The sequence below is a fragment of the Calypte anna genome, chromosome 21 (genome assembly GCF_003957555.1).
Source record: "Calypte anna isolate BGI_N300 chromosome 21, bCalAnn1_v1.p, whole genome shotgun sequence".
NCBI classification, from domain to species: domain Eukaryota; kingdom Metazoa; phylum Chordata; class Aves; order Apodiformes; family Trochilidae; genus Calypte; species Calypte anna.
The window spans coordinates 7,102,524-7,129,442 of NC_044266.1; the positions used below are offsets into that span (position 1 = coordinate 7,102,524).

General features: G+C 40.5%; 1 protein-coding gene across 4 annotated transcripts in view; it reads left to right on the forward strand.

Moving 5' to 3' along the window:
* The window catches only part of VPS13D (vacuolar protein sorting 13 homolog D), a 90,326-nt gene that overhangs the window by 61,482 nt on the left and 1,925 nt on the right, over positions 1-26,919 (forward strand). For all 4 annotated transcript variants that reach the window (XM_030463439.1, XM_030463440.1, XM_030463441.1 and 1 more), the window contains 4 exons: positions 6,207-6,339; positions 7,888-8,083; positions 22,792-22,923; positions 26,674-26,914. In XM_030463439.1, coding sequence (XP_030319299.1) covers positions 6,207-6,339; positions 7,888-8,083; positions 22,792-22,923; positions 26,674-26,914 — 702 coding nt within the window. The remainder of the gene's footprint in view (positions 1-6,206; positions 6,340-7,887; positions 8,084-22,791; positions 22,924-26,673; positions 26,915-26,919) is intronic.

The window sequence follows — 26,919 nt, forward strand, 5'->3', positions numbered from 1 at the left end:
TTGTCCTCCAGATGAACCCGCCAGTGACTCTGCAATCGGGGTCATTCCAAGTTCAGGCTGCGGACTTTTGACTGCCTTCTGTGTCTGTGAAAACAGCCGGCGGTTCCTGCAGGGATCACTCAGTCAACCCTGTAACACAAAACTCCTGCATCGGGCACCTGCTGGCTCGGCTGCCCAGGAGGTCGCGAAGGGAAAAGGGAAGGGAAGGTCCCCAACTCCTCCGGCATCTCTGGAGCCAGAGCCGGGGGGTCCCTCGGGGGATGCCCCGCACCCAGGCGGTGTCAGGAGGCATTAGGAAGCTGGGTTAACGATGGGATGTGAGCTCATTAAAGCTCCTTGGGTTGTTTGACAGAAATAGGGGTGGGGAATGCTGCCGAGAATCTCCAGAAATGTGTTTGTGCCTTTGCCTTCTCCTGGCTGTCGGTAATTCAGAGAGGGTCAAAGTTGATGTGTCTCTTAAAATGAGAAGCTGATTACAGCATTTCGCTGATTTAGTCGTTTCTAAATGCAGACTGTGTCGGTTCTGTTCACAGTTCATTACACACTGCTCAGTGCAGTTTGGTACAGATGGGTTTTGGGCCCGACCTGAACCACCCTTCCTGTTGGGCTGTGTTCAGCTGTGACCTGGCTGGGTACTGATGTGTAAAGGAAGGTGTAAAAGGATGCAGGGTAGGAGTTTAACTGAATTCACAAACTTTCCTGCTTGAATATCTGAGTATTTCTTAAAAGATTGACAGAAGTCAAGTAAAAATACTTTGTGGAACAACTTTGGATAGCTGGGGTTAAATCTGACAAATAAACACCTCCTATTTTTCCAAATACTTAAAGCATTTCACTTTTTACCCCCAGTTTGCAGAGTTTAGGGATGTGAAAGGGATCACAGGGATGTGAAAGGAGGAAGCTGTGTTGTCTGTCTGTTTACTAATGTCCTGTTTGTAAAGTTAAATACATGGTTCTGCCATCCCATGCCTGCACTGATAAGTAAAGAAGCTGGTCTAAAAGTTATTTTTATAGCAAGTTGCAGAATTGTGTTCAACCTTGAGACACAGCAATGAAAAAGAGGAAACTCAGACTGAAGACCTTGTTAGACAACTTTATCTGTCCCACTCTGAAGTATACCCAGAAATACTGCATATCCTCTTCTTTTGACTCTTCCAAAAGAGTAACACCAAGATCTGAGAATGTTTAACTGCTCTGAAACTTTTAACTGGTACAGATCCCAGCAGCATATATGTCTGCTTAGCTTATGGCATGTGCCCTGTGAAGATTTTTGCTTCCATATAGTAAATTAAATAGTTTTGAATTGGTGTATTTTACTGTCAGAAGTCAGTGTAAAAATTGGCTTCCTCTAAAATACCTCTAACAGCTTGCAGACATGTAGGAAACAAAGGTGATTTTTACTGATACTGCTCGCAGGCAAGTAACCACAAGGGATTAAACTTACAGATATGTATTAAACATTAGACACAGCCCATTGTATTTAATCACTTTGGCTGAACAGAGCTACTTCTGTTCAGCTGGGAAGGGATTAGATGTGGGGTTTGGAATTTTTATTTTTTTTTCAAAAGAAAAAACAGCTCAAAAGAAAGTAGCCTCTAGTTTCTAATGCTATAAATCTACTTGAGTTTATTATATAATTTAGAACTATGTTTTATGTTAGCTGTTTTAAGTATGCTGACATTTTATTTTAAATGTGTTTAGGTAATAGCTAAAGAAACGTTGTTTCATGCTAAAAGACAGCTTGTTAGTATTTTAAAAAAAAACTTGAAGTGCTGTTCTATGTGAAACATTTTGTACTATATAAGAATATATATGTCAGGGCAGGGGGTGTCAAGTGTTTTCCAGCTCATGGTTACTCTATGTATATTACTATACATTAATTAGAGCTTTACTGTTAGGTTGGCAGCATGCACTGAGTGGAGATGAGCTGGGATCCCTGTTGCTCCAGTATCCAGGGAGCAGAGAAGAGGAAAATAAAGTTCCAAACCCAGTATTCCTGCTTAGGGCTGTAAAGGACAAAGTTTTTGACAACATTCACATTTAGAAATCTGATTTTCACTGTTGTTTCTTTACCTGTACAACCTTTGTTTGTTGTGCTAAGCACCTCTTCTCTTTCACATGGAAATTTAGGGAAGTTGCTGCTGAAACCATGGAATGAGTTTTAATCATCATGAGGAGGGATTTTCCCCTTTTGAAAAATCTGAGAGTAGGTGTGTGAGAACTGAAGATGACACAATTCACAGTTTATATCAGACCTTTTAAACTAAACAGCTTTTAAATACTGTTTTTCTACCTTGGTGAAATAACGTACTTAAATTTGTGTTTTGGTCTTTGAGAAGCAGCTTTTATTATTGGAGATAAAAGTATGAACATCATCAAGACTGTTTTGAAAGGTTTTTGGAGCAAGAGGTGAATGGAGTTCAACAAAGAACTCCTAAAAAGTTCTGCTAAGATGAGAGCTGAGTAAAGCCTGTGATTTCTGATTTAAATGCAATTCATTGTGAGGTTTGCACAGAAGCAACAATGACCTATATTTAATTTCATCACTTTCTCCCTTAAAATTCCATCTTGGAATCTTTTACTTCACTCAGTCAATAACATTTGTAAATGTACCATTCTCTGATGCTGGAATTACAATGGAATGTTTGGACTAAGGTCATAATTGTGTATTTATCCTTTTGGGATGTCCTTAGAGAACCAAGCAGTGCCAAGAGCTTAAAAAGCCTTTAAAAGATTACTTAAAACTTATTTCCATGCTGTGTGCTTCATGCATCTGGCTTAGAGGGAACACTCAGTACAAAGTCTAGAATTAGTTTTCATTTGCTTTCAGTTCCTGTGCCCCAGAAGCTTTGTTGTTTGGCACCAGCTCTGGATCACAAAGACTCTATATGGGTGTTTTTTCCTCTGTTGCTTCAAACAGCAAATACATAGTCAGTGGTAAAAAATTTTGTGGCAAAACTTCCTTAATGATTGGACCTTGAAAAAGAAAACAAACACACACCCCAGAAAAACCCCAGAATATCAGCAGATTAGTTTCTTGTACAGATAGTGTTTCATCTGCTTTTGCAGCTCATGGGATCCAGTTTGATGCTGACTGGAGACACTGAGCAAACACGAACCAAGAGGGGATGAATCACCAGATGACAGAGGAGGAGGCAGCTCAGGCCAGGGTGCCCCAGGCTTATGGAAGTGTAATAACATTTTCAGTAACTCTGATATGCTGAGAGTGGTTTACGTGTGGTTCCAAAGCTGGTGCTCACTGTAGTGTCATTTCCTCATGTTTGGATGGAATTTTGGGAGTTGTATTTTGCCCTCCTCAGGAGGATTGGTTTCTGTTGGACCCTGTGAGTTAATGAAGGGCTTGGCTCGTATTTTCTGCTTGCAGTGTATCACCAGTTGGTAGCTTCACCTCAGATGTGAACCAGAGCAGGGTGAAAACCAAGTATCAGGTGTCTTTAGAATGCAGACCTGGGAGTCAGTGTCTCTCCAGAGAGGAAAGTACCAGAGTCACAGAAGAAAGAGTGAGTGATGGTGATGAATGCTCAGGTGACTGGAGCTTTTTTCTTGTCCAGGCCTCTGATAAGGCAAAGGATCAAACACTGCTTATTTAGGGTTAGTTGAAATATTTTTAGTACCTGAAGTGACAGAATTCTTATCATTAGTATGGAAGACCCACACTTTGCTACCTTTGGAGATGCAGGGTTGACAAATGAAGTACCCACCCTCTTGGATGGAGTCCATTCAGTAGCACTTAGGTGCCTTTGGGTTAAGAAGCAGGGAACTCAGCTGTTCCTGATGTGTGTGTTGGAATTCTGTTTCAGGAGAAAGCTTATCAGAAATGGGGATGAATGCAGAGATAAACGACCAAGTTATTAATTTCTTTTTTTCATCAGCAAGTAGACAAAGAGCATATTATGAAAATTAGGATAGGGAAGGGGAGGACTGGTTCTTAGAAGTCCCTTCATTAGTTTCATGTTTGTTCCACAGCCTCTTGTGTTTAGTTATGTTGGCATTTACAGGACCTTAAGTAGGCTTTGAAGTTATCAGGTCACACCTTATTAACAAAAGCTAAGGAAGAGAAGGGTGGGCCACACTTTTGTTGTCACCTTTGTTTATCTGGAGACTATTTTACTATTTTCTGCATGACTGGGTTAACAGCTCTCTGAGCCACCATCACTGCTCTTCTGCACAGCCCTAGTGTCTGAATCTCAGTATCTAACTTTGGGCTTTTCAAAGGAGACAGCTAAAACAGGACAGATTCTGGGGGGAGGAAAGACAAGTGCTTTAGTGCTTCAGCTTGTTTAAGTCTGCCTTCAAATTTAAGGACTGCACCGGACTTCAGCTGCTTGAATTTGTGATGCTTCAAGTTTCTGATCCCACTTATGAGTAACTTTGATAATACAGGGGTTGTAATCTACACAGACTGGGCATGAGGTGGTGTGCAGGTCTGTGGTTGGTTGGTCCAGGGGCTGGTTTTGTGTTAGAAATCTTTATTTTTCCTTTTTATATAGGTAGGGGCATCCTGTTTGCTGAAACTGGAGTCAGAAACCATTTCAGGGAAAAGATTTTTGAGGAACATAGAAAAGGATGGTTACAAATTTCTGATCCCCAGCAGTGCTTCCCCTCACCTGGTGTTACCTGCCTTGGGCAGGATGAGTGCTGATGTTGGGCTGGTTCAGATCTTGAATCTGATAACGCTGACACCACAGCCTGAATCTTTCTTGCAGCTGAGAGTCAGAACATGGCAAGTGGCTCAGCAGAGCTGTGAAATGTCTCTGTTGTTTTACCCTCGCTGATGTTTCACCTCTCATTGTCAAACCTGATCACTGTAGCTCAGAGCAGGAAAATGCTGCCCTGGTTCCCAGCTGGAAATGGTTCAGATGGGACCCATTCACTGTGCTCATGGAGGTAACCCCTGGGTTTAGGTACAAGTGTTACAGATGGCTACAAAAGTTTGGCTTCAGCCTTTGTTAAATGAAGCCAGAAAACAAACAGTACCCGGGAGGGGGTAGAGGTGTGTCCAGAAGGAATTCAACATCAGGTTCATGTTCTGTAGTTCATGTGTGGAGTTGAGATTTGGCCACTTGGGTCAGGGCAAAATGGAAACATTTCATGGTACATTTGGTACATCAGAATCCTTACATTGTTCTATATACCCCTGTAATTCAGTGTTATTTTTTAAACAGCATGAACAAAAACGTCCCCATTTAACATTGTTTTTTTATGTTTAATGGAGACTACAACTTTTAAACTGTGTGCCTGTGATTTATTTTTTTTTCTCCTCTTACTAAGAGTAATTTATTGTTACACTAAAATTCTTTCTGTACACTAAACAGAATCGCTATTGACCATTAGGTGTAAGATTCTGCCTCACAAAGGAAGGAAAATCTGAGGGAAAACTGGATTATATTTAACAGGAAAGGTGATACAGTGGTACTGGCCAGTGTAGACAGGGGGTGGGAATCTAAACCCACCAACGCTGTAAGGAGAGCTTATGCTTACCAGTTTGGATCAATAGTAATCAATGCATTTATTCCTGCTGGCTGGTTGTCTGATGATGCTCTAGGATAACTTTCAAAATGCATTTTTAAAATTCATTCCTCAAAAATAATTTTCAGGCCTTGAGAGATTCCTTAATGAGGTTTGAATTTTTAAAGCAACTACTCTGATCCTCCTTGAGCAAAGTATTTGTTCAGGAAAAAATCTAACCTTAAAATGATAATAGCTTTAAGTTGGTTTGTGTTCCTAGACTAATTTTAAAAAATAAATAAATAAAACAGCCAGAACCATCTACATGAAGTTCACAAGGAGGTCACTGATCATCACTGTGCTCTGTTCAGTGTCCATATGATCAAGTCACAGGAGGGGTCATGGGATTTAATTGTTGTTCATGTTGTTAAAGTCCTTGTTTAGATCATTGGAGCCACTGGGATAGTCTGAGCTGGACAGAACTATCTAAAACTAGGAAATCATGTCATTAGTGAAAAAGAAGTGACAGAAAAAGGAAGGGAATTTTGTCATTGCATCAAGCACCTAAATTAGCTGCTGTCTATTTCATGTACTTCAGAGCTTTCCTCGTACCTGCAACAAAACGAGTTGTAGAGATCTGGGTTCCACAACTCAAATCTGGGCGTTTGCTTCAGCAGATCTACACAGGAGAGGCACCATTTGCTCTGTTAGTAACAGGAGAGGTTGTTCTCTTACAGTTTGCTGGGACCTTGTCAGATGGTTTGGGGAAGACGATGGACAACAGGCACCAGACGGAGCGGGAGTACATCCGGTACCACGCTGCAACAAGTGGAGAACACCTGGTAGCTGGGATCCAGGGACTTGCACATGGTAAAACCCCTCACTGCAACCTGGAGGCATTTGTCTCCTAGAAGTACTCCTCAGGTTGGACAGAACAGTTGGTGTTACTCTTGGGTGATTATTTGAAGCCAGGGAAGAGACTTGATATTTGAATTTGAATGCTCTGCAGGTCAGGGTGGGAGGATTCTGTTGACAGAAACTCCATGTAAGGGTAAGGCCTTCTCACACATAGCCAGAAGTAATAGTTTGTTGGGGTTTTTTCCTTTGCATATTAAAATTTTAAAGAAAGTTCCCCCAAAACTTTATAGAGGCATAAAATGCCCGTGCAAACAGTCTCTTTCAGGGCCAGACATTAAAATTTTAATTAGATTCTAGTTTGCTTTCACTCTCAGAGACCCAAGTTTCCTCAGCCTCAGTACATCAGTTTAAAGTAACATTTCCCCACTTGGATTATTTTGTGGTTTTGTTTTGGGTTTTTTCAAGTATACTAAGAACTAGAGAAATGAAGTTGTGTAACAGGCAGTGGACTTCTCAAAGTTCACATCAATTTAATTTGTGATTTATCTGTTAAAAGTTAACAAAGTCAAATCAATACAAGCCAAGTTTAAATAAAATATTCATATTTTGCATCATCTTGACTCCGTTTGTTTAAACGTCAGTCTTCTGGTGCAACTGTTGCAGCCTGAGTAAAGATAACCTGGCTTTCTCTAAAATGACAAACTTTTCTCTGCTAAGCAACAGTCTTCATGCTGGGCTTTTGTCAGGAGACTCAGCAGATACATAAATGTGCCATGAGTGGTGTCTCTAACCCCAGTGTGAAGTTTGATATGAATTATACTGCCAGAAATGGAGGAAATCTGAAATATGTCAGACAATTATAAAAGCACTTAATTGTGTTGTATTAGCCAGGAATTAGTGGGACTGATCAATTCTGTGGAGTTTTGAAATTCATCCCATTACATTTTTTTATAAAGAAGCCAATAACTATTTAATAACTATTAATAGCCAATAACTATTTAATCCTGTCTGTTGAAATGTAGGAATTAACCACAGTTACTCAGAAGTTATATAGCTTAGTTTGTTCTTCTCAAGTTGGTAAGTTATGTCCTGCCTGGTCTGTAATTCAATTACAGACCTTAAAAGAGAACCTGGCTGCTGAAAGCTGAGGGGCCAAATGCTGGTAAGCATTTTCAAATGAATTTGCTTTAGCCAGTTCACTAAAAATTGTGGTGTTCTAATCATGGAAATGTGAAATCTGTAAAGCTTCTTCTCAGATAACAGGAACTGTTCCAGGGCTTTTGAAGCCTCAGTAGGTTCTTGATGTCTTCAGAGCATTCAGACTCTCCCCTGCATGCACAGAGATGTCTGTTGGCAGCATGGGCAGCACAAATCACAGAATATGAAGTTATTTGCTAATATCATCAGTTCTGAAACAGGTTTTGTGTCACATGAAGTGCTGAGCACATTTCTGTCCAGCTGGACAGCAAACCAGTGGGGCAGACAGCATCAGCTGGGATAAGGCTCCATCATTTTTAGAGGCAATACTCTGGCCTACTTTGCTGTTCTTGTCTTCCCTAGGTATCATTGGAGGATTGACAAGTGTAATAACTTCAACTGTTGAAGGTGTGAAAACTGAAGGAGGTGTCAGTGGTTTCATCTCAGGCCTGGGGAAAGGGCTGGTTGGCACAGTAACCAAACCTGTGGCTGGAGCTCTGGATTTTGCATCAGAAACTGCACAGGCAGTGAGGGACACTGCAACTCTGAGTGGCCCCAGGTGAGTAACCAGTTTGTTTTTCACCAACAATACTGCAAAAATGCATATTGTATCTGCTGCAATTTCTGGTCTGATTATTTTTCCTTACACAAAGAAACAATAATTTAATCAAATTTACTATGAGTTGTTATTAGTGATGTAGCCCGTTTCATTCTGTTTGCTTTTTCTTTAATAGATGGCCTTTTTTATACTACAATAAGAGTGAAAATTTCTCAGAGAAACTGCAACATAAAATAGGAATTATTAAACTACAGCATTAGATGCAAGCAAACATTTTTGAAGGCTGTATGTAATGAGATTAAACTTTAGCTGTGGGATTCTCATCCAGAATTGGAAGAGTTGTCCCTGCTCTACCCCCAGTTTCCACTTAGCTTTGTAGAAAAACAATGCTTCAAAGGTCTGAGGAGTTCTGGCATCAATGTAGTGTTATTGTCTTCTAATTTTCTAATTGTTTTCTAATTTTTATTTGGTACAATAGCTCCCATTTAACGTGTGGATATATACCCTCATATCCATGTGCTTATCTGTGGCTGTGAAGTGTCAGCACATCAGGACAGATGGAAGGCTTCCTTCCTGAGTTCCCAGCCTACTGTGGGCTCTACAAAATAATGATGATTATGTTTAAAACAAATGAATGTTCATTAGCACTGACTGGGAATGTGGAAGAGGGAAAGGGCTAAGCTATAGAAAGGCTGCTCTGAGAGAAGATTGGTTTTACTGTTTATGGCCAAGAATTTACTTTATATACTGTGCCAGGAAGTCCTGTTGAATGTATGTGAGATCCTGGGAGCTGAAGAAGTGAAAGAACATGCTAAGTAAATGTTACTGTCAGAAAGCTTAGAGAAGTGTTTACAAAATGTTGGGTTTTCTGGTTCTTTTGTCTTCCCATTAGGCTTTTCCATTTCCTGTGTTTTATTATGCCATGCTTGGAATCCTGACATGGCTCCCATCAGTGTTGCAGTAAAGAACAATAAGCTTGATGAAGTGTGAGTGAGGTGTAGGAAACTTTGAAGAAGTTTCTAGGTGTGCTTTGGTGGGAAAAAGGAAATGTTTTCATGTATGTGCCTTGTATTTGGTTCAGCTTGTTGGGTAAAACCCAGAGGTCAAGGATTACACAGACAAAATTACATCAGGACTCTGAAGTGCTGCCCTGAGAAACCACATCTTCTGCTTTGGTTGTACAGCTCTGGGGTTTGTGACTGTACAGATGGATTCATACAAAGATGGGGGAGCATTCCTGGCTGTGCTGTTGGCTGTCTCACCAGTTGAGCTCTGTCTTTACTACACCTTGTTTCAAGATACACATATACTTAAAATTTGTGTTGTGACACTTCTGTGAGATGCAGCCTGAACACAGGAGCAAAGTTATCACCAGTTGACAAACCAGAGAGCAGGTGGGGAAGGGAGGGCCTCCAACTGACCTTATCTGCAGCTTGTGTTTGCCTCTGTGATGTATTTCCCTTTAATTTGGTAACTGTCAGTTAAGAGATGAGGTTAAGATAGATGAGGTGAGCCATAATTTTGCTTCCTCTAGATTCTGAAATATTATTTATAGAGGAGCACTGAAATTATTTTCCTGTTTGCACACACTCTGAAAAAACTTTCTAACCCAGCAACCTTCTACAAGGAAAAAAGAAAAAAAATGAGAAAAAAAAAAATCCTTCTCATTTAGTAAACTTCTCCAGTTTACAAAATCTGATCAAAACTTTTTTAGATAAACAAATGTACTTGAGAATATGCTAGGGGAGAATAAAGTCCAGAAAATACACCACTGCCTATAAACAACTTCACACTCAGGTTTTGTTTGGGAAGGGTTTGTAGGGTTTTTTTAATGTGCTCATATAATGAAGCAACCAAGTTGTTCTTTTGGGGTATAAAAAAACTCCAACAAAGGATTTGTACATTTTTTGACTGCTGTGTACCAATATCCCCCTGCCACATTTGTTAACTGTTCAAATATGTGTGGTTTGGAATCTAAATAGAACAATGTTCCAAACCCAAGCTGCTGGCTCCAGTTGAATATTGTGTTTGAGCATGCTGGGCCATGTGGGCTCCTCCAGGCTAAGTACACAAAAGCAGCTCACCCTGATGAGTGTGAGTCTGGAACGGAGCTCAAGTGCACTTTGGAACAACTGAAAAATGTGAGTTCATAGGCATGGCAAGAGTCATCTTCACCTTATCTTCAGACTGACAGCATCTGTGCAAGTTTTGGGTACTGGTGCAAATTTGAGTCAACCAGTTAATTACAGCAGGATTTAAATGGCATGATGTGTAACCATAAATTACAGGCCCCTTGCAATTCTCTAATTACATGGTTGCATTTTTAGAAAGCCCTGAATGTAATCTGCTTGACTTTAACCAGTTTTGAGTGAGCTGAAGAATTTTAATGAAGGTTGCAAATTTCCTAAAAGACATGTTCTAATTCCAGTGAGTTCCTGAACAGGACAGGGCACCAGGGAAGATGTAGCTTGTGTCACTCTCATCATGCTACATCACATAGGTTCACCTGGGCTCCAGGCCATGAACTGTGGTGGGACTCGTGCAGCTTGAACAAACCCTGTGTTTGGAACATGGAGCCAAAATAATGTGGCTGAAATGCAGATGATGGCTTTATAGCTGATGGTGGCAGTTTTAAAGGTCGTGTTTAAAGTACAAGAAAGTATTTTCTAAGTCTGGCTTTAGGCTGGACTTTTTCAAGGCTAATCTTACCACTTGTTATGTAGTCATGTCACTTACTGTGCTTGTTTATGAATAAAGCTGCCTTAATGCTTTTAATGCAGCAGAGAGCACAGAGGAAAATTGTTGTTGACAATGCAGCATACTTCTAATTTATAAACAGTTAATGCCTGTGACTTGATACCTTTATTGAGTGAGTTTTATGTGTTCTGAGCACTGCAGTGTCACATACAAAAGTTCTGATTATTTCCATATTTTTCATATACTGCCAAAAGTCTTAAAGACCAGTTCAAAACAGGAAAGCTGCTATGTGTCTAGATATGCTTGGAAAGCTCTCTCCTAGGAACGTGTTTTAAGTCCTAGTGCGGCACAAGTAAAGAACATTTATATTTAGATGTGTGTCTAACTTAACAAGTACTGCAGGGAACTGCTGCTTCTCTCCTGCTTCTGCCAGGTCAGTGCAAGTTTGAGATTTTTAAACTCTTACTGCAAGGGTTTCTGTCCTGCCTGATAGTTACAATATGAAAATCAGGAAAAAACTTCATGACCTGCCCAATTCTAATGGATTCTCTCAGTGAACCAGACTGTATTAAAAGAACAGTTTGAGACTGCACTACCTCCCATCTCCAGTCACTGCTGAACTTCTCTTTAGGGCTTTACATTCTACTGTCAGGAATCCATCCAGATTCTTCTGTTGCTCTCCTTGCACTCTCATTGAGCTACTCTGAAATCCCTCCAGTCCAAGTTCCCATAAGGATTGTGTGAAAAGGGACCATCATGTCCCTGTTTTGTGACAAGCTGTGTTCTGCAAGTCATCCAAAATTGTGTTGGCTGATTTTACTGCCATATCACATTGCAAATTGATAGCCAGTTTTCTGCTTGCTATTTTCCCCCAAGAGTTTTTTATGTTTTGTGTTACTACTGCTTTGAAAATAATCTTGTTGTCATTTAGTATTTGTGTTCTGGATTATTTTTCCCTAGATGAACCAGGTTGCCATTTTGCTGGTTGAATCCCATTTAATTTCCTGCCACATTTCTGACCTCTTCAGGTTTTTAGTTCTTCACTGTCCTCACTGGAGTTTTAAATGCCTCTTAGTTTGTCCTCTCCAAATATAACTCCACATGCTGCTTTTGCCAGATCCTGGAAGTTAAGCAAGCCTGGTTTTGTGCCCACACATTTAGCAGCACCTCAGCAGACACTTATCCCTTCTTTAATCATACTCTGTTACCAGTCTCACCTGCTCAGTATTCTTCTGCCAGGTTTTAGTTTTCCACTGGCACCTTTCTGTGCTCTGTTCTTCAGCCATCCACTCCTGCTTGTTGCCTGAGTGGAGATTTTCTTGTGTGGGGAGCAGTTCCTCAGACTCCAGCCCTGTGCCTCTTTAGTAGGGATGATTTCATTTGCTGGGCATGGTTGAAGGAAATAACTGATGCGTGTAGTTTGTTGGGTTTTGATTTGGTTTTGTTTTTTAATCCCCAGGATAAAGTCAAAGAAAGATGAACCTTTTAGGCACTGTCTGGTTAATCATATTTTATTGCAGAAGCTGTAGCTGTAGAGCTGCATGTATAATCATGTCCCAGTTTCCAGAACAATACATTGTTCATTGTAGGAAATCACCAATAGCTGCTCAGCACCCAGGAGAAGTCTGGATGATGTGGAGAATGCAGGCTCTGTGCTGACACATCCCTCCCCCTTTCCTGGGGGTTGAATGGGCATAAATTGGTACTCAGTGTAAAACCAACACCTCTTTATGCCTTACTGCAAATACCTTGCTTTGCATCTGAATAATGCTGCCTGGAGATTATTGCTAGGGATCTGCATCTCTAAATATCATTTATATTTGGAATATATGTGAAATCAGTTGTCTTTATAGTTGGTTGTTTGTCCCCTTTTTTGAACTTAATTATGTTAAAGGACTGAACGAAAAAGCCCACAGCATTTTGGACCTACAGCAGCAACATCATAGTGTACAATATAACACAGTACTGCATACATGTGGTTACTTTCACATCTGGTATATGTGAATGTTTATTAGTAATATGAGGTTTTAGAAAAAAAATAAGCAATTACTGGCTTGCATTAGGCAATGTTTAATCATAGAGGTCTTACGTTGTACAAATAGTCATCTGATTATCCTCTGGAACTTACAAGCTACACTTCTGAGTAGCACTTTGCTCAGACTGGAAAACCTGGAAGCAAACTTCTTCCCCATCTGTAAAATGACACTTTTTCAAATTTCTGAGGCTGTTCATTAGAGCTCCCCTTTGCATTTTCCTTCTGGGTTTTCATGCAGACAATGTAGTAGCCAAGAAGTTCTGGATGGTTTAAATTCCAATAGAAAATCCTACACCTTTAGTTAAAAGTCTGACGTCTTTTGTTTAGAGCCTTTTTGCTTTCCTTGACAGAATCTGTTCCTACTACAAAAATTGAGCAAAAGCCTGGTTTAGGAAACCAGTGGGGTCACTGTGTTCTCCATGGGCAACGTATCTGGTAATATTAAAAAGGGAGACTTTATGAGAGACTGAACTGTAATTCTAAATACCAACATTTGTTTTGTAAGTAAGATTTCCTACTAAAACATTAGTGTTTAACTTGACATCTGAAGGCAGAAAGAGAGCCTGGATGTATTCAGAATGAAAATGTAAAACATAAAAGTGAGTAAAGCTGAGCAGTTAGCTGAGCATAAAACATGAAACGATGTTTTCATTAGATGTCCATTCAATGTGCACAACAAATAATTTCAAAAAGATGAATGAACGCAGAGTTCCTAATGTGAGTCTCCACAAAACCGAAATATTTACTAGTGCCCTGGTAAGTTACAACCAGGGGCAAGAATGTTTCCTTCCCTGGCTGAAGGGCAGTGCATCAGTGACACTCGCATAGCTTCTGGGCTAAACAAAAGGCTGCTGCTCTGGCTGGGCTCAGAACAGGAACCACATGGAGCCTGATCTCATTGTGTACAGTAACTGATTTGGAAAAGTTTGAGTTTGTGAGAAAAAGGCATTATGCTGAATGAGGCCATGCTGGGATGAGAGGAGAGACTGGTGAAACTGGACATCACTTGTTCACTTCCATAGGTGACACTTGTGTGGGCACGGGGAAGCTGCTGGGGGGACATGGAGAGGTGCAGTTGGTCCCTGTGCTTTCCAGTGAGGTTGTGTCATGTGGGCCTGGTGTAGCCCATCAGAAGTGTAAGCAATCAGGAACTCCCTCCTGCAAAGAGCTGAGAAATCCTTTGGTGGTTTTACTGTGGATTTATTCTACTACATACACTTTAAGTGAGAGTGAAGAAGGGTGCATTTGCTCCATAAAATGTAATTACACAGTGTGCCCACAGTATTTAGCTCGAAATGAAAAGGGATACATCTAGAAAAATTTCAGCTAGAAAATTTTATTTCCTTAGGAAATACTTGTCTTTCTAAAGCCTGTGTATTTTTTGCATTTACCTCATATTTCAGAAGAAGCTTTTGGACACCAAGGCTAAAAAGTAAAGGAATCACCTTTTACTGTGTTGTACGTTTCCTGTTTTCTGGCATTTATGTGGTTTTTACATCCTTATGCAGCAAGCACTCTAACAATGATGCTGCTCTTTCCCTGTATTCTATGCAATACTTTTCTTGGGGTTTGCACAATTCCAGAGAGCTGCAGTTGTAACTAGAGTGCAATGGTATCTCCTGGAACTGGGGAGACTCTTGGGAAAAAAACCAACGTTCATGCATCAGCATCAGCAGAACCAACTAAAAAATCAGCAAAGAGCAGGCAATAACATATTAACAATTTTCATTCACAAATCTACTTGCCTAGGATGAGGTGGGCTAAGCTGCGAGCGTATGTGCAGCAGAAAGGAACAAAAGCTTTATTCAAACCAGACGTGTCTGCTGGAATGTACTGGGACAAATCATCAGACTGCATTAAACCAGTCAGACTTGATCCCCAGAATTGAAAAAAATTTAATACTCTTTCTGTGGGTTTTTATAATATCTTTTGGCCCTCTTGGTAGTATTTTCAGTTCATAAAAAGGCTAGGGAAGATGAAACTGTTGTAATGAAATAGGAATATAGCATTTGTTTATTTACTTATTTCTAAAGCACAAATGGCATGAAGTGCTCACCAGAGCAGTGGCTGTATGACCTCATGTCCCAAAATATCTGCTTCTTGTGCCGAAGGGGTGAAGTCTGGGCTTGGGCAGCTTTTTGGGAATAAGTTTTACTAACCTTATGCTGATGAAGGTAAGCACAGACATTTTCTGTACTAAATAATAAGTACAGGGGCACCTTCTGCTGCGTGCATGATCTGTAGCAATCCTTGGGGGTTTCTGTGTATTTGTTTCTCATGTGTATTTTTGGAATAGCATCTTTCAACTTGTCTGCTTGCCTTCACTCCAGATAATTTTGCCCTGAGGTCACATTGTTTCTTTATATCCTTAATTTTGTGACCTCTGACAAAAAGTGATCTTTAATTACCACAGGAATAAAGCATTGAGTAGAGAGTATCTGAGCATACCCAGAGGTGGACTTTTTCCATTCTGAGATGAAATACAAAGATGCAGGAACTGCATGTTACATACAGTATGTGACTATTCTCTCCTCTACATACTGGGCTTCTAGTAGTTTGTGTCTTACTAAAATCGCTTCCTGTATCATCCTACCAAGTACAGGTATCACAGCATCAGGTTCTCTGAGGTTACTCCATGTATTAAAATGGCAGAAATCTTAAACCATGCAGCTGGACACGTCGTACTGTTGGTACCATCAGGTTTTATTTTCAAATGAAAAGATCCTGTGTTGCTTTAAAACTAATACCACTTCTAAGCAGTATTTGAAGGCAGATGAGTTGAGGTTCACATTTATGTAGTAATTAGAGGCTGACTTGAAAGCCAGGACCTTGCAGCAAGGTATGTGCTAGGGCACTGCTGGGCTGTTCACCTGGTGCTAAGACAGATTTTTTTCCTTTGTCATTAAGGGTGAGGTTTTCTCTTCAGTCCTAGTCCAGAGGCTGTAGATGGGAGCCCAGGGCCTGCTGGGATGGGGTTTTACACTTGTGCTGTCCTTTTGCCCTTCCACTGAACTCTTTTCATTTCAGTCATGAGCAAACAGTCAGTGCCTGAACTAACAACCCTGCAATCCTCCAAAGCACGCCTCGCTTACAGTACCAAACAAAGGGAGGCCCGCGTGGGCCGGCCCAAGCCAAGGAATGCAGCTTCGGGGTTCTGCTCCATAAATTTAACCAGCACGACAAAAAGGAGATAATATGAGCCTTCGTGATGATCTGAAAGGGGGAGGTTTGTGTCCCATTGATTGCGGTCTGGCCCGGTGCCAGGCCCCGAGCCTGACCGACAGTTGAACCATATCGTTAAGGCGTGTAATACAGCTCAGGGCTTGTACAGCAGCCAATGAGTACATATCCAGAGGGCAAAAGTTTATAAAGAGTTGAGGCTGTCCTGTTTAACCCTCTCACACTGCATGTAATATATACTGCTGCCATTCAGAAATGGTCACGTTGCTATTAAAAATGTAAACCTTCGACTTTCTGTACTTGGAAAAAAAATACACGTGTGTCTCATTTCTAATGTGCAGCAGATTTATAAAGTGATCTGAGAAAAATATGTAAAACTGATCTTTTTTTCAACAACAAAAAAAATCCAAGCCACCTTTTTTTTTTTTTCCAGTACTACTTTATCCATAGTTACTTTTTTGTTCAGGGATGTATTCCGGGTTGTTCTACAAACTCTTTCATACAGATGGAGCTATTTATTGCCCTGATGTCACCTCATTTAACATGTGGCTGGTATTTTTATAGATAAATTTTTCACCTAATGTTGCTGTTAACATGCAGAACACTATCAGTTTTTTAAGTACAGCCAGTTGATTCGAATTGCTTTCTCAACTTCTAACTTTAAAAATCAAAACAAGCTTTCTGAGTAGCTTTTCCTTTAGGTAAGTTTGTGCTAGAGGACTTTGCTGTGCCTGCTGCAGTCCCAGCTGTGCTAACTGCAGAGTCTAAGAGCAAACAGTCATCAGAGTTCATTTCACACAGCTCTTCATGCACACCTAGCACTTTATGTCCTGGTGCTGGGCAGGGGCCTCTGCTTTGCTTTCCTCCCCTGAGAGGGTTTGCTTTCCCAGAAAGGTAGGAGTACAATATGGAAGCATTTCTGTTACACTCAAGTGTGTTGCACTTTTCAAGTACAGTGACTGCATTTGCATTTACAACAAACGGGCATTGCTTGGCCAGCACTGATGGGTTTTGGTGGGACCATTCTAAACAGAAGCACAGAAAAAAACAAACAAACAAACAAACAAACAAACAAAAAAAAAAAAAAAAAAAAAAAAAAAAAAAAAAAAAACTAATGCCCTGCCTGCCAGCAGAAAACTATTCACAAGTTTTAATGCCTTGGGCAGAGCAGCGTCAGGGCCCTGGGCACTTCAATCTTCACTGAGGTATGTTCAGCTTGTGTTTTTCAGATAGGTGTTGGTAAGAAATCCCTGTATCTTTTACATGAATCAGAAGGCAAATGGGAGCACTTTTCAACACATTTGTGAGACAGGAACCTTTAAAGTGACAACTGTAGTCATCACTCCTTGATCACTCCAGGAAGAGTCTGGAAATTGAGATGGCAGTGTTACATTTTGTTAACTCAAGCTTGATGATATCAAAGTGCTTGGAAAAGTGTTTGTTTGGTGCATGGCTGTTAAGGCAGGGGTGGAGCAAATGCCAAAGGTTGAACAGTGGTTGATGCAGAGTGTGAGTGGTACAAGAGCTGTGCAGTGTCCCAGCATGCAGGCACATGCTGCTCACACAGACCTTGGGGCTGAAATATGGGTGTCCTAAGAATGTGCCACCTGGGTGTGCACATCTGCTGCCCTGCTGGTTTTAAAGAAGTGATTTTTTGATGTCTTAATTAAGCTCTTTTCACTTTCTTTTGAACTTGGAGCCTGAAGAGATTTGTATACAATCATAAACCTAGTGAACAGTTCTCGATTTTAGTTTGATCTTGTATACAAAAGAAAGGGGAAAGGGGAAGAAGAGCTGCATCCACCAGAAGTTGGCAGGAACAGCCTAAATGATAAACAGCTGCTTCTTCAGCATGCTGGAGTTCCCCTAAGAGTATATGGAGTTAGATAAAGGTCTTAAAGATCTGAGCTGGTAGATCCCTCAAAAGAGGAGGGATTTGACTGTAAGTGGGAAGTTTTAACCCTAGGAACCATTTATTTCCATGTTTCTGCCTGAAACTAGCATTTTGGGAACACATTTAACGAGTACAATATATTCCATGCATTTGCTGGAATAAACGGTGCATATAAGCTTCCCTCAGATATGCAGTCAGCAGGGAGCTGTCTGGCTCATGATTTTACACATTCTTGCATCTAACTGAGACATTCTGATGCCAAATCCAACACTCGGGCTGACTGCACTGCGTGTGCATTTTTTAACACACCTTAAAAGCAGCTGTGTCTGACCCAGTGCATGAGTTCCAAGGCAGAGCTGTGCCAGACCTCTGGGTTCAGGTGTCAAGGCCTCCAGAAGTTGTCTGTCTGCCTGTTGGCACTAGGAAGGAGGCAGCTGCACTTACCCTTGGAAACACAACCTTGCTATCTGCCAGTGCAGTCAGGGGGGACAGGAGCTCTGGACTGCCCCAGCTTTTTCCAAAATGGGCCCAAAGTCATTTATTGTTCTTGGAGTATTTGCACATAAAAAACTAACGCTGTCTGTCCCCTTATGCTCAGTAAATTCTGGGGGACATTCTTGCTTGTCACAAGAGTTCAACACTGGAAATGAAGTACAAAGTACATCACAGAGGAATTATGGAAAGAGTGGATTTTTAGTATTTTGCAAAGGTGTGCTTTGCAATACAGACTACACCAGCAGTGACATCCATTTGTTTCCACTTGTCACCTTTATGATCCTGTGGTATGACTGCATCATCTGTTGTTTTTTGGCTGTGATGGCTGAACTTTAGGTATCAGTTGTTCAGCATTTAATTTTTGGTGGCACTTCTGTCTACTTTACACTGTGTCCTCTCCATCACACACCTGTGAGCCAAGCAGTGTCTTAGTTGTGTGTTTTGTGGAAGTTACGTGCATGGGATCAGGATCTTTACAGGAGGCTGCAGGTGCAAGTCAGTCTTAACCTCGTGCAACTGTTGGAGGTATTTTAGTTGTGTAATTTATGACAGAAGATGTAAGACATATTGTATTCTTCATTGAGCTTATATATTCCTCATTTAACTTAAATGTATTCCTTTTTTAATTTATCAGATTAAGTCACTTCTTAATGTCTGAAATATGCACTAAAGCCTTAGACAAAGCACTCTTTGTATTTATGAACCAGACATTTTTCAGAGCCAAGTAACAGGTTTGATATTATTTCTTAAAAATACTAGCAGCAGTTGAATTGTTTCATAGGCTTGTATTACCTGCCAATTTTCCTTTGTTTGAACTAAGGTTGTTTTACAATCATTTCAATGGGATAAGAATTGTTCCCAGGCTGAAAGTCAGTACGCCAAGTTACAGCCCAGAGCAGGCTTTTATCAATAAATTTTATGCAAACCTGAAAAACCAAGTTTACAATGGAAACACTGACAGAATTTGAGCTATACCAGAACCAGTAAGTTACTACTTTAAATGAGTTGGAATGATGAGGTTGTTAAACTGGAACACCTTTATGAATGCGACACATTGATGACAGTTGCTGGAAGTTTTGGCAGCAAGAACTGGGTCCTGCTGAAGAGGATTATTCCTCGAGAGCATGGGAATAAGAGCCCTGCAGCAGAGGGCTGGGTCTCCCTGGAAAGCTGACATGGCTGATGTGCACAGCAGTTGTCAGCTAGACAGGCTTGGGGGGGTTTGCTGACAGGCAGGTGAAGTCTCTGAAGAGCCTCTTCCATTAAATACTGGTTTCAGGTGCCAGAATTGCATCTTCTTGCACTTACAGCTGGCGTGTGTGCAGGATTTGGGGTGTCCTTGTACTCTGTATGGATCAAAACGTGTGATGGTGTTCAAGTTGGATCTTTTGAACAGATTTGTAGTTGCCAGTGCTGCTCTTTTCCCAAGCAGACAGATTCGAAGTTAGACAGATAATACATTTTAAATTAAAAGTTGTGGTTATTGCTGTCCTGGTCATGGGGGTTTTCCTTGTTGCTTTCCTTTTCTCAGGAGAAGTTGCTGGATTTCCTGAAGTTATTTTATTCTGAATAGTAAGTTTGGGTGTGATACTGAAAGATCCAATAACAAAACCACACTTTTATTTGTATATTACTTTAGAAGTGTAATGTTCCATTTCACAGGCTATCCTTGGTTGATATGTAAAGCTGGGTACCTTTATTTTTTCAAAGTTTTTGTCAGTCTAGGTACACTTCAAGAAAACCTTTTAGGTCTGAAAAACACTCAAAGATCAATAACCATCTCAAAACCACTATTTATGCACCTCAGCAAAACCCACATCTACATACCTGGTAGTATAAACCTCACAGAGGGAAATGTGTAGTGAAGGAAAAAGGATAAAAGTAATTCTCAAAACCTCTGATGTCTCTGGTAAGGTTTTTCAATCTAAGATGGTAAATAATTACCATAAATAACACCTGAACAACTTCCTTGCCAATTGTTTAGTGATCAAATTGATGACAAAACTTCTGACTTAAAACTGGTCAATTGAATCACTAGAGTTCTGTGAACTGTTAAGCAAAAGCCAACCAATTAACACTGTTAACTGTTTTTAGTGTGCACAAAGCCAGCTGAAATGAGATTCTCTAGTGTTCAGCTTTGTCTGAGCAGTGAAGAACTGGAGTGTGTGCCTCAGCCTTGTGACACCATTTCCAATCTCTTTGTGTCTTCATTCAGCAGCACTCCTCCCTGCTGTGACTAGTAGACATGAGGGCATTTCTGTCTTGTATTGCCTTTGTGTGCTTATTAAAAAAGAATCAGCAAATCTGTTGAGTGCATGTTTCATGTAACACAGATGTGGGCACACCACTGTTCATTCTGCTTTACAAATCTTCAGCTTTTTGTTTTTCATCAGCATTGCTTATTATTTACAGAAAGTAACTTGAGACAGTAGAACAAATTTTTAGATTAAAAAAATCAAGTCATGTGGAGTGTTTTTAGCTGTTCAGACCAAACAGACCACTTTGCCAAGGGGCTGATGGAGTAAATGACTACAGTTTATTATAGCTGCAGTGGCACTTAGTTGAAAAGCAGCACCAAGGTGAGAATTATCTTTTTTATCACCAGGATGAAGATTTTAGCATGGAGGAGCAGTGGGAAGAGAAAAGCACTGCACTTTTTAAGTACTTATTCCATATAAAAATAAAACCTAAAACCAATTTGCAACCAAACCCACAGCTCAGAACCTGTGCCACACCTTCCAGAAGCCATTGTGGTGCCTCCTACTTTCTCTCTGACCTGCTTGTAAGCCAGACATGAGAAACCTGTGTTCACTGCTCTTGTGGTTTCTATGGAATACATCTGATTAAAAAGCTCTGTTCTTTCCTCATTTTTACAGCAGTCTTACTTGCAGTGCTTCAGGGAGCTCTTCTCACAGATAGCACGGAAGATAGCACAGCTGAATGTTTATCTGAAGGATGGTTAAAACTATTCTGCAGTGTTCTTGCTCGCTCCAGTCCACAGGGATGATTATTTAACTTTCCTGAATGCTTAACAGGAGAGTGTCTTAAGTTATTGATTGGCCAACAGTTAATTAAAAACTGTGTATTATGCTTCAGACATTCACTCTTCGAACATGTCAACAGATGCTACAGGTGCTGACAGCCAGGATCTTTGGCTTCTGTACCCTGTTTGCAAAATGTGCTGGTTTTATACCAAACACAGCCAGGATAGCCAAAATAGAGAGAAAGCTGCCCAGTGGAAGAGCAGCAAAGTCATGATACAAATTCATGAATGAAATGAAGGGAAGGGGAAAAAAAAAAAAAAAAGTGTCTTAACAAGGCAAGGGTGTCAAAGACTCAAAGGAAAACAAATTTTCAAAGAGTGCATAGGTTTCAAGTCTGGACAGGATTGCTGACAGGGAAAGGTAACAAAGAAACAAGGCTCCAGAGAAAACATCTGCAGAAAGCAAAGCTTAGAAGGCAAGTACTCCTGTGGGCTATTGCCAGACAGCTTTAAAAGAAAATAGGTTGTTACATGGGACAGTTTCCCTTCTTCTAACCAAAAAGGATAGAAACAGTTCATTGTACAGGGTTGTTACGAAGCACTAAGATGGGAAGGAGACAGCACTGATCAAAAATTATGCATTTGGCTTGGAAAATCAGTAACAGCAGTAGCCTGAAAGAGACAGAGCCAGGGTGACACTGTTGGGAAAGGACAGAGAATAAACAGGGCTAGGCAGCCTGTAACACAATTCTTCAGGGATAGGGTGTTCCAAAAGCTTACAGGAATTCAGAATATTATTTTTTAACAAAATACTGAACCTAGGGTGCAGTTCTTTAGCTCTGTGGCCAGGATCAACCTCTGATGTCTATTAGGCCACATGTGTCTCTTTTTCATTATTATTTTTTAAATTATTTTTTACCTCAAGAAAGGTGAAGTATGCTAAACCCTTCTATAGAGACTCTTAACTAACAATGGACTTTTCTTTTGTCATGTCTTAACTGTATGTTTCTATTTCCCTAACTCTTCAGTTTTCAAACCACTGATGCTGTCTATCTGTGTGAGCTCTACCCAGGTTGATGCATTCTTTATTTTCTCTGTAGAAGTGAGAAGAAACAATTAAATAAGTGGAACTCTGATGATTAATAGATCCCAAAATCTGTAGCCAGTACTCTCAGTTGAGGTTGCTTCTTCCCATTAATGTAGCACTGTCCACTGCAGAAGAAAACAGGGAGAAATTTCTTTGAAAAGTGTGTGAACAGACAGATTAAATATTACAGAATCTGTTGGCTGCATCTGTGAAGATCTTCTGCTTTTAAAAGCCTCATAAGTCAAAATAAGTCAAACTTTGTGTGCTAGAAGGCTTATGTGGAAGGAAATGTGCTCCTGTTGTACTAAGTCATTCTTCTTGCCTATCTCATCTGCAGGACACAAGCAGAGAGGGTGAGAAAGCCACGGTGCTGTAGGGGACCTCAGGGGCTCCTGCCCCGCTATGTAGAAAGTCAAGCAGAAGGACAAGAACAGCTCTTCAGGCTGACTGACAACATCCAAGATGAGTTGTAAGTACTGAATTGCACAGTTATTTTCTGTGGTTTCACTCACTGCCATCATACCCTTGCATCTTTGGGGAAGAGGGACTAAAAGTGCTTTAAACACACACATGCACATACGTTTGCTTTCTCTTGGTGCTGATGGGCATGGCCACAGTGGCACAAGCCACAGGGCTGCTTTGGGTCACCTGCAGCACATCCAGGCTGGGCATGAACCAGGCAGAACCTGGGGCTCTTCTTCCTTTGTATATTACTCCTCCCAGCCCAAAGCCCAGGAGAGAGGGTAGTGACTCCCTGGCAGCACTACATGAACTGCCACTGGTCTGCACAAGGGGACTCTCATTTAGATGTGAGAGAAGTAACTTGGTGCTGTGGTACTTGTTATTCCTAAGCTATGGCTGTTAACAGTTAAAAACCAAAATAGCCAGGAAAATATTTTAATTTTTCTCTCCAGTAAAGTCACTGCTGGATAACTTGCATGGCTCACACTAAAGACACATCTATGTTTGAATGCCCTGGATATTGATTCAAGAAAGCAATTCCTGAAAACAGTGTCTGTGTGCTGTGAGTGGCCAGGTTTGACAGTATAAAAAAACCTGCAGAGTGAACATGTGGGAAGATACATCTGTGTATTTGTGGCTGCAGCAGATGGCAGTTTGTTGGACTGGAGACATTAGACATAATTTATTACTTAGCCTGATCTCTACCACAGTTACCTGAACAGCTGCTTTCAGTGGCAAGTGTAAGACACTGTGATTTATCAGAGTATCTGCCAAGGCAAAGTAGTTAAAATTGCTGATGGTGAAGCTGGTAGAGAGAGGTACCCATCAGGCAGGATATCCCAGTCAAACCAGTGCCAGTGGTCAAGCTCAGAAAGCCAGGTCCCACTCCAGATTCTGCCTTCAACTGCCTGTGAGGAAGAGTTTGCAATCTGCCAGGTGCCTGCAGCCCTGTGGCCTTGCACTCTCCTTATCCTGTTCCCATCTCATGTAAGGGTATTTGTGGATGTACAGTCTGACTCCCAGGTAAGGAGAACTGAAAGGGAGCAAGGTGTACCCCATGAGCACGTCAGTGGGCTTGTGTCATCAAGTCACTCTGTTCATTTGCTGTGACTTTCACCATCACTCAACAAGAAAACAGTGTTTCTGGTCATGGAAAGTAACTACAAAATTATGCCTCTGACTTTTATCCTAGTATCAAAATCAGAAACACATTTAAAGACCTGATTATTTGCATATTTTCCTTCACAGTTAAATCCATAAAAGGGGGTTTAATACCTTGCTCTACTGTTCTAACTAAATGTTTCCACATTTTTTTCCAGTTAGGCTCACTGTTTCACTTCTGGAAAATATTGTGTAATTACTTCCTGATGTTGTTAAAAACCTCACAAATTCTCCAGAGATCTGTTTGCTTCTACTTTGTTCTACTGGATCGTGTTTCATTTAATTTTCATTTTATTAATTTGAGATCTTTTTAATAGTATAGAAGCATGGGTTAAAAAAAGTTGTACCTTGAAGTAGTATCTTAAAAGGTTAAATACCCATTTGAGAGCTAGACACAGAGAAAAAAGTAACAGTTGGCAAGAGAATATGGGTAATGATGCATGACTCAAACTTAGAACAAAATTTAGAGCCTGAACTACAAATTAGCTAATGTTTCTGTGCTCCATCATTAAATCACTGTCCTCTGTTTCCATTCCTCCAAATATATATGTACATTACACCAGTAGAAATCTTGTATGGAAAATTAGATACATAATCTGTTGTTATTATGGAGAAAATACAAACCTGTAGTCTGATTACCCAGTTGCTTCCACTGAACTTTATAGTAGCAATCAGTGCTCTGGCTCTCTCTGTGAAATGTCCCCTGTGTAGTGGGCTGTAATACCCCACACCAGAAAACTGCTGCTCTGCTTTGTGGGTGCACAAAACCTTCTCAAGTTTCTCAACTTTGCTGTGACAGACTTTGCTAAGGACAGTGACACAGTATTAGGGATTTCTGATAATCACCTTTTAGTCTTCTTTTCTCACTGGAAAAGCAGCAGGGAAAGTCAGTGGACCAGCACATTTCCTCCAGTTCCACTTTTAGTGGAAGTCTGACTGAGCCAGAGCAAGGATGTAAAATACTGTACTTGATTTTTATGTGTCTGTCCTAAGGAAGCAGACTGCTATCCTGCAGGCCAAAATGCTGCTCCACTTTAAAATTATTTTCTGTGACACTTCATAAAAATATCCTTCTCCATCCTAATTAACTTATTTCAAAGAAACCTTACCCTGACATGTTTGAACTCTGATGGAAAAATGAGGGACAAGTGCTAGTTTCAGTAACTGAGGTAAGACTGTCTATCACCCAGGTATTTTTAAGCCGAAATACACTTTTCTGTCCATTTTGTGTTACTTAAAGGAACACGATTGAACTACCCTATCCTGCAGCTTCATCCAAGCTTAAAGCTGGGCAAAATCACAGGCCATTTGGGTTTTTTATTAGTATGGCTTTGCTCCTCTCAGCACTGAGATGAAAATACAAGCTGTGTGCTTGTCACGTGTGTGGAAGCAAGGGCAAGTGTCAGCTGGCATGGCTGGGAGGCACAGGGCAGGGAAAAGGTTAAGTTTGGTGCAGGATACCATCTTTCAGAGGACTGCTTGTATTAAGTTACTGTATTCTTCTAAACAACAACAACAAAAAAATTCTCTGGCCTCTTGAAATATTTTTTACTATCCCACTTATAGCTATGGGCTTATTTGGATATAACTCTGAGTAGTTTATGCAGAGTGATATTGAAATGGCCAACAGTAATTCTGGACATGATGGACTTCTCTGATCTAACAGTAATTCTCATTACTGACAATCTTCATAGATTTCAGACAGTGGAGTATCAGCATGTCTTAGGGCAACAGCAGACAGTATTTGTTTTGTTGAACAAGAAACAGTTCAGAAAACAGTAATTTGTAGGTACCTGACAGCATGATAATCTTTTTTTGTTAGTGTTTCATATTTAATTTTATGAATTTTCAGCATTTTGTAAGCACACTGATGAGATTCATTTCAGTAGTAAGTCAGAACTGCTGGAGAAGTATTCATAGGCTAAATATCTATTTCACTTTTGCATGCCTTACTCCTCCTTTTTATACACATCAACCTTCTCAGCCATCATAATTCTCAATATTCTTAACTCACTCTTTCTACGTCTACTATTCATCACTCAGACTAATCTCTCAGGGGAAACCTGCTTGCTGCTTAACCTTTCACCTCAGTGTTAAACAGCTAATTTCTCTTGCTAGCTACTGAGCCAGGCAGCAAGTTAAACTTGGACTTTATTTTTAAAGGCAAGGGAGGTGTGTTAAAAGGAGGCCCAGGTTTACAGTGTATAGAAGGATAATGCTCTTGACATAAATGTCTGCAAGCCTTTCACATATCAGCAATGCATTCGGCGTTAGGACTTGAAGTTTTCCTCCCATGCAAGGAAATTTCTCTACTGAAGCCTTGTTAAAGGGTGGTTTTATTTGCCTTTTCACTGTCCAAAGCTAGAAGCCAGGCATTTAGTGCTAATACTTGATTTACAGCATGATCTTTTTTAACTGGGTGAGAGGGTACATCATCAGCTTGATTTTTAGAACAGGTTAAATTAAATACAGATGAACTCTACATGTTAAGGTATTGATGTTTCTGAAAGACTTCTAAAGGTCACTCAAAACAAGTAAAGACATTTGTTAGTCTACTATTGTGAGGTACAATTAAATTATTTTTTTTTCTTTGCAGCTTCATAGCAGTGGAGAACATAGACAGCTATTGTGTTCTCATTTCCTCTAAAGCAGTTTATTTCCTGAAGAGTGGTGATAACACAGACCGGGAGGCTATCTTCCTGGAAGTCAAGTATGATGATCTCTACCACTGCCTTGTTTCAAAAGACCACGGGAACGTCTATATACAGTTGACAAAGAAAGCTGTTAACACAAGTAGTGGTGTTGCCATGCCAGGCCCATCACAACAAAAGCCAAAGGTAAC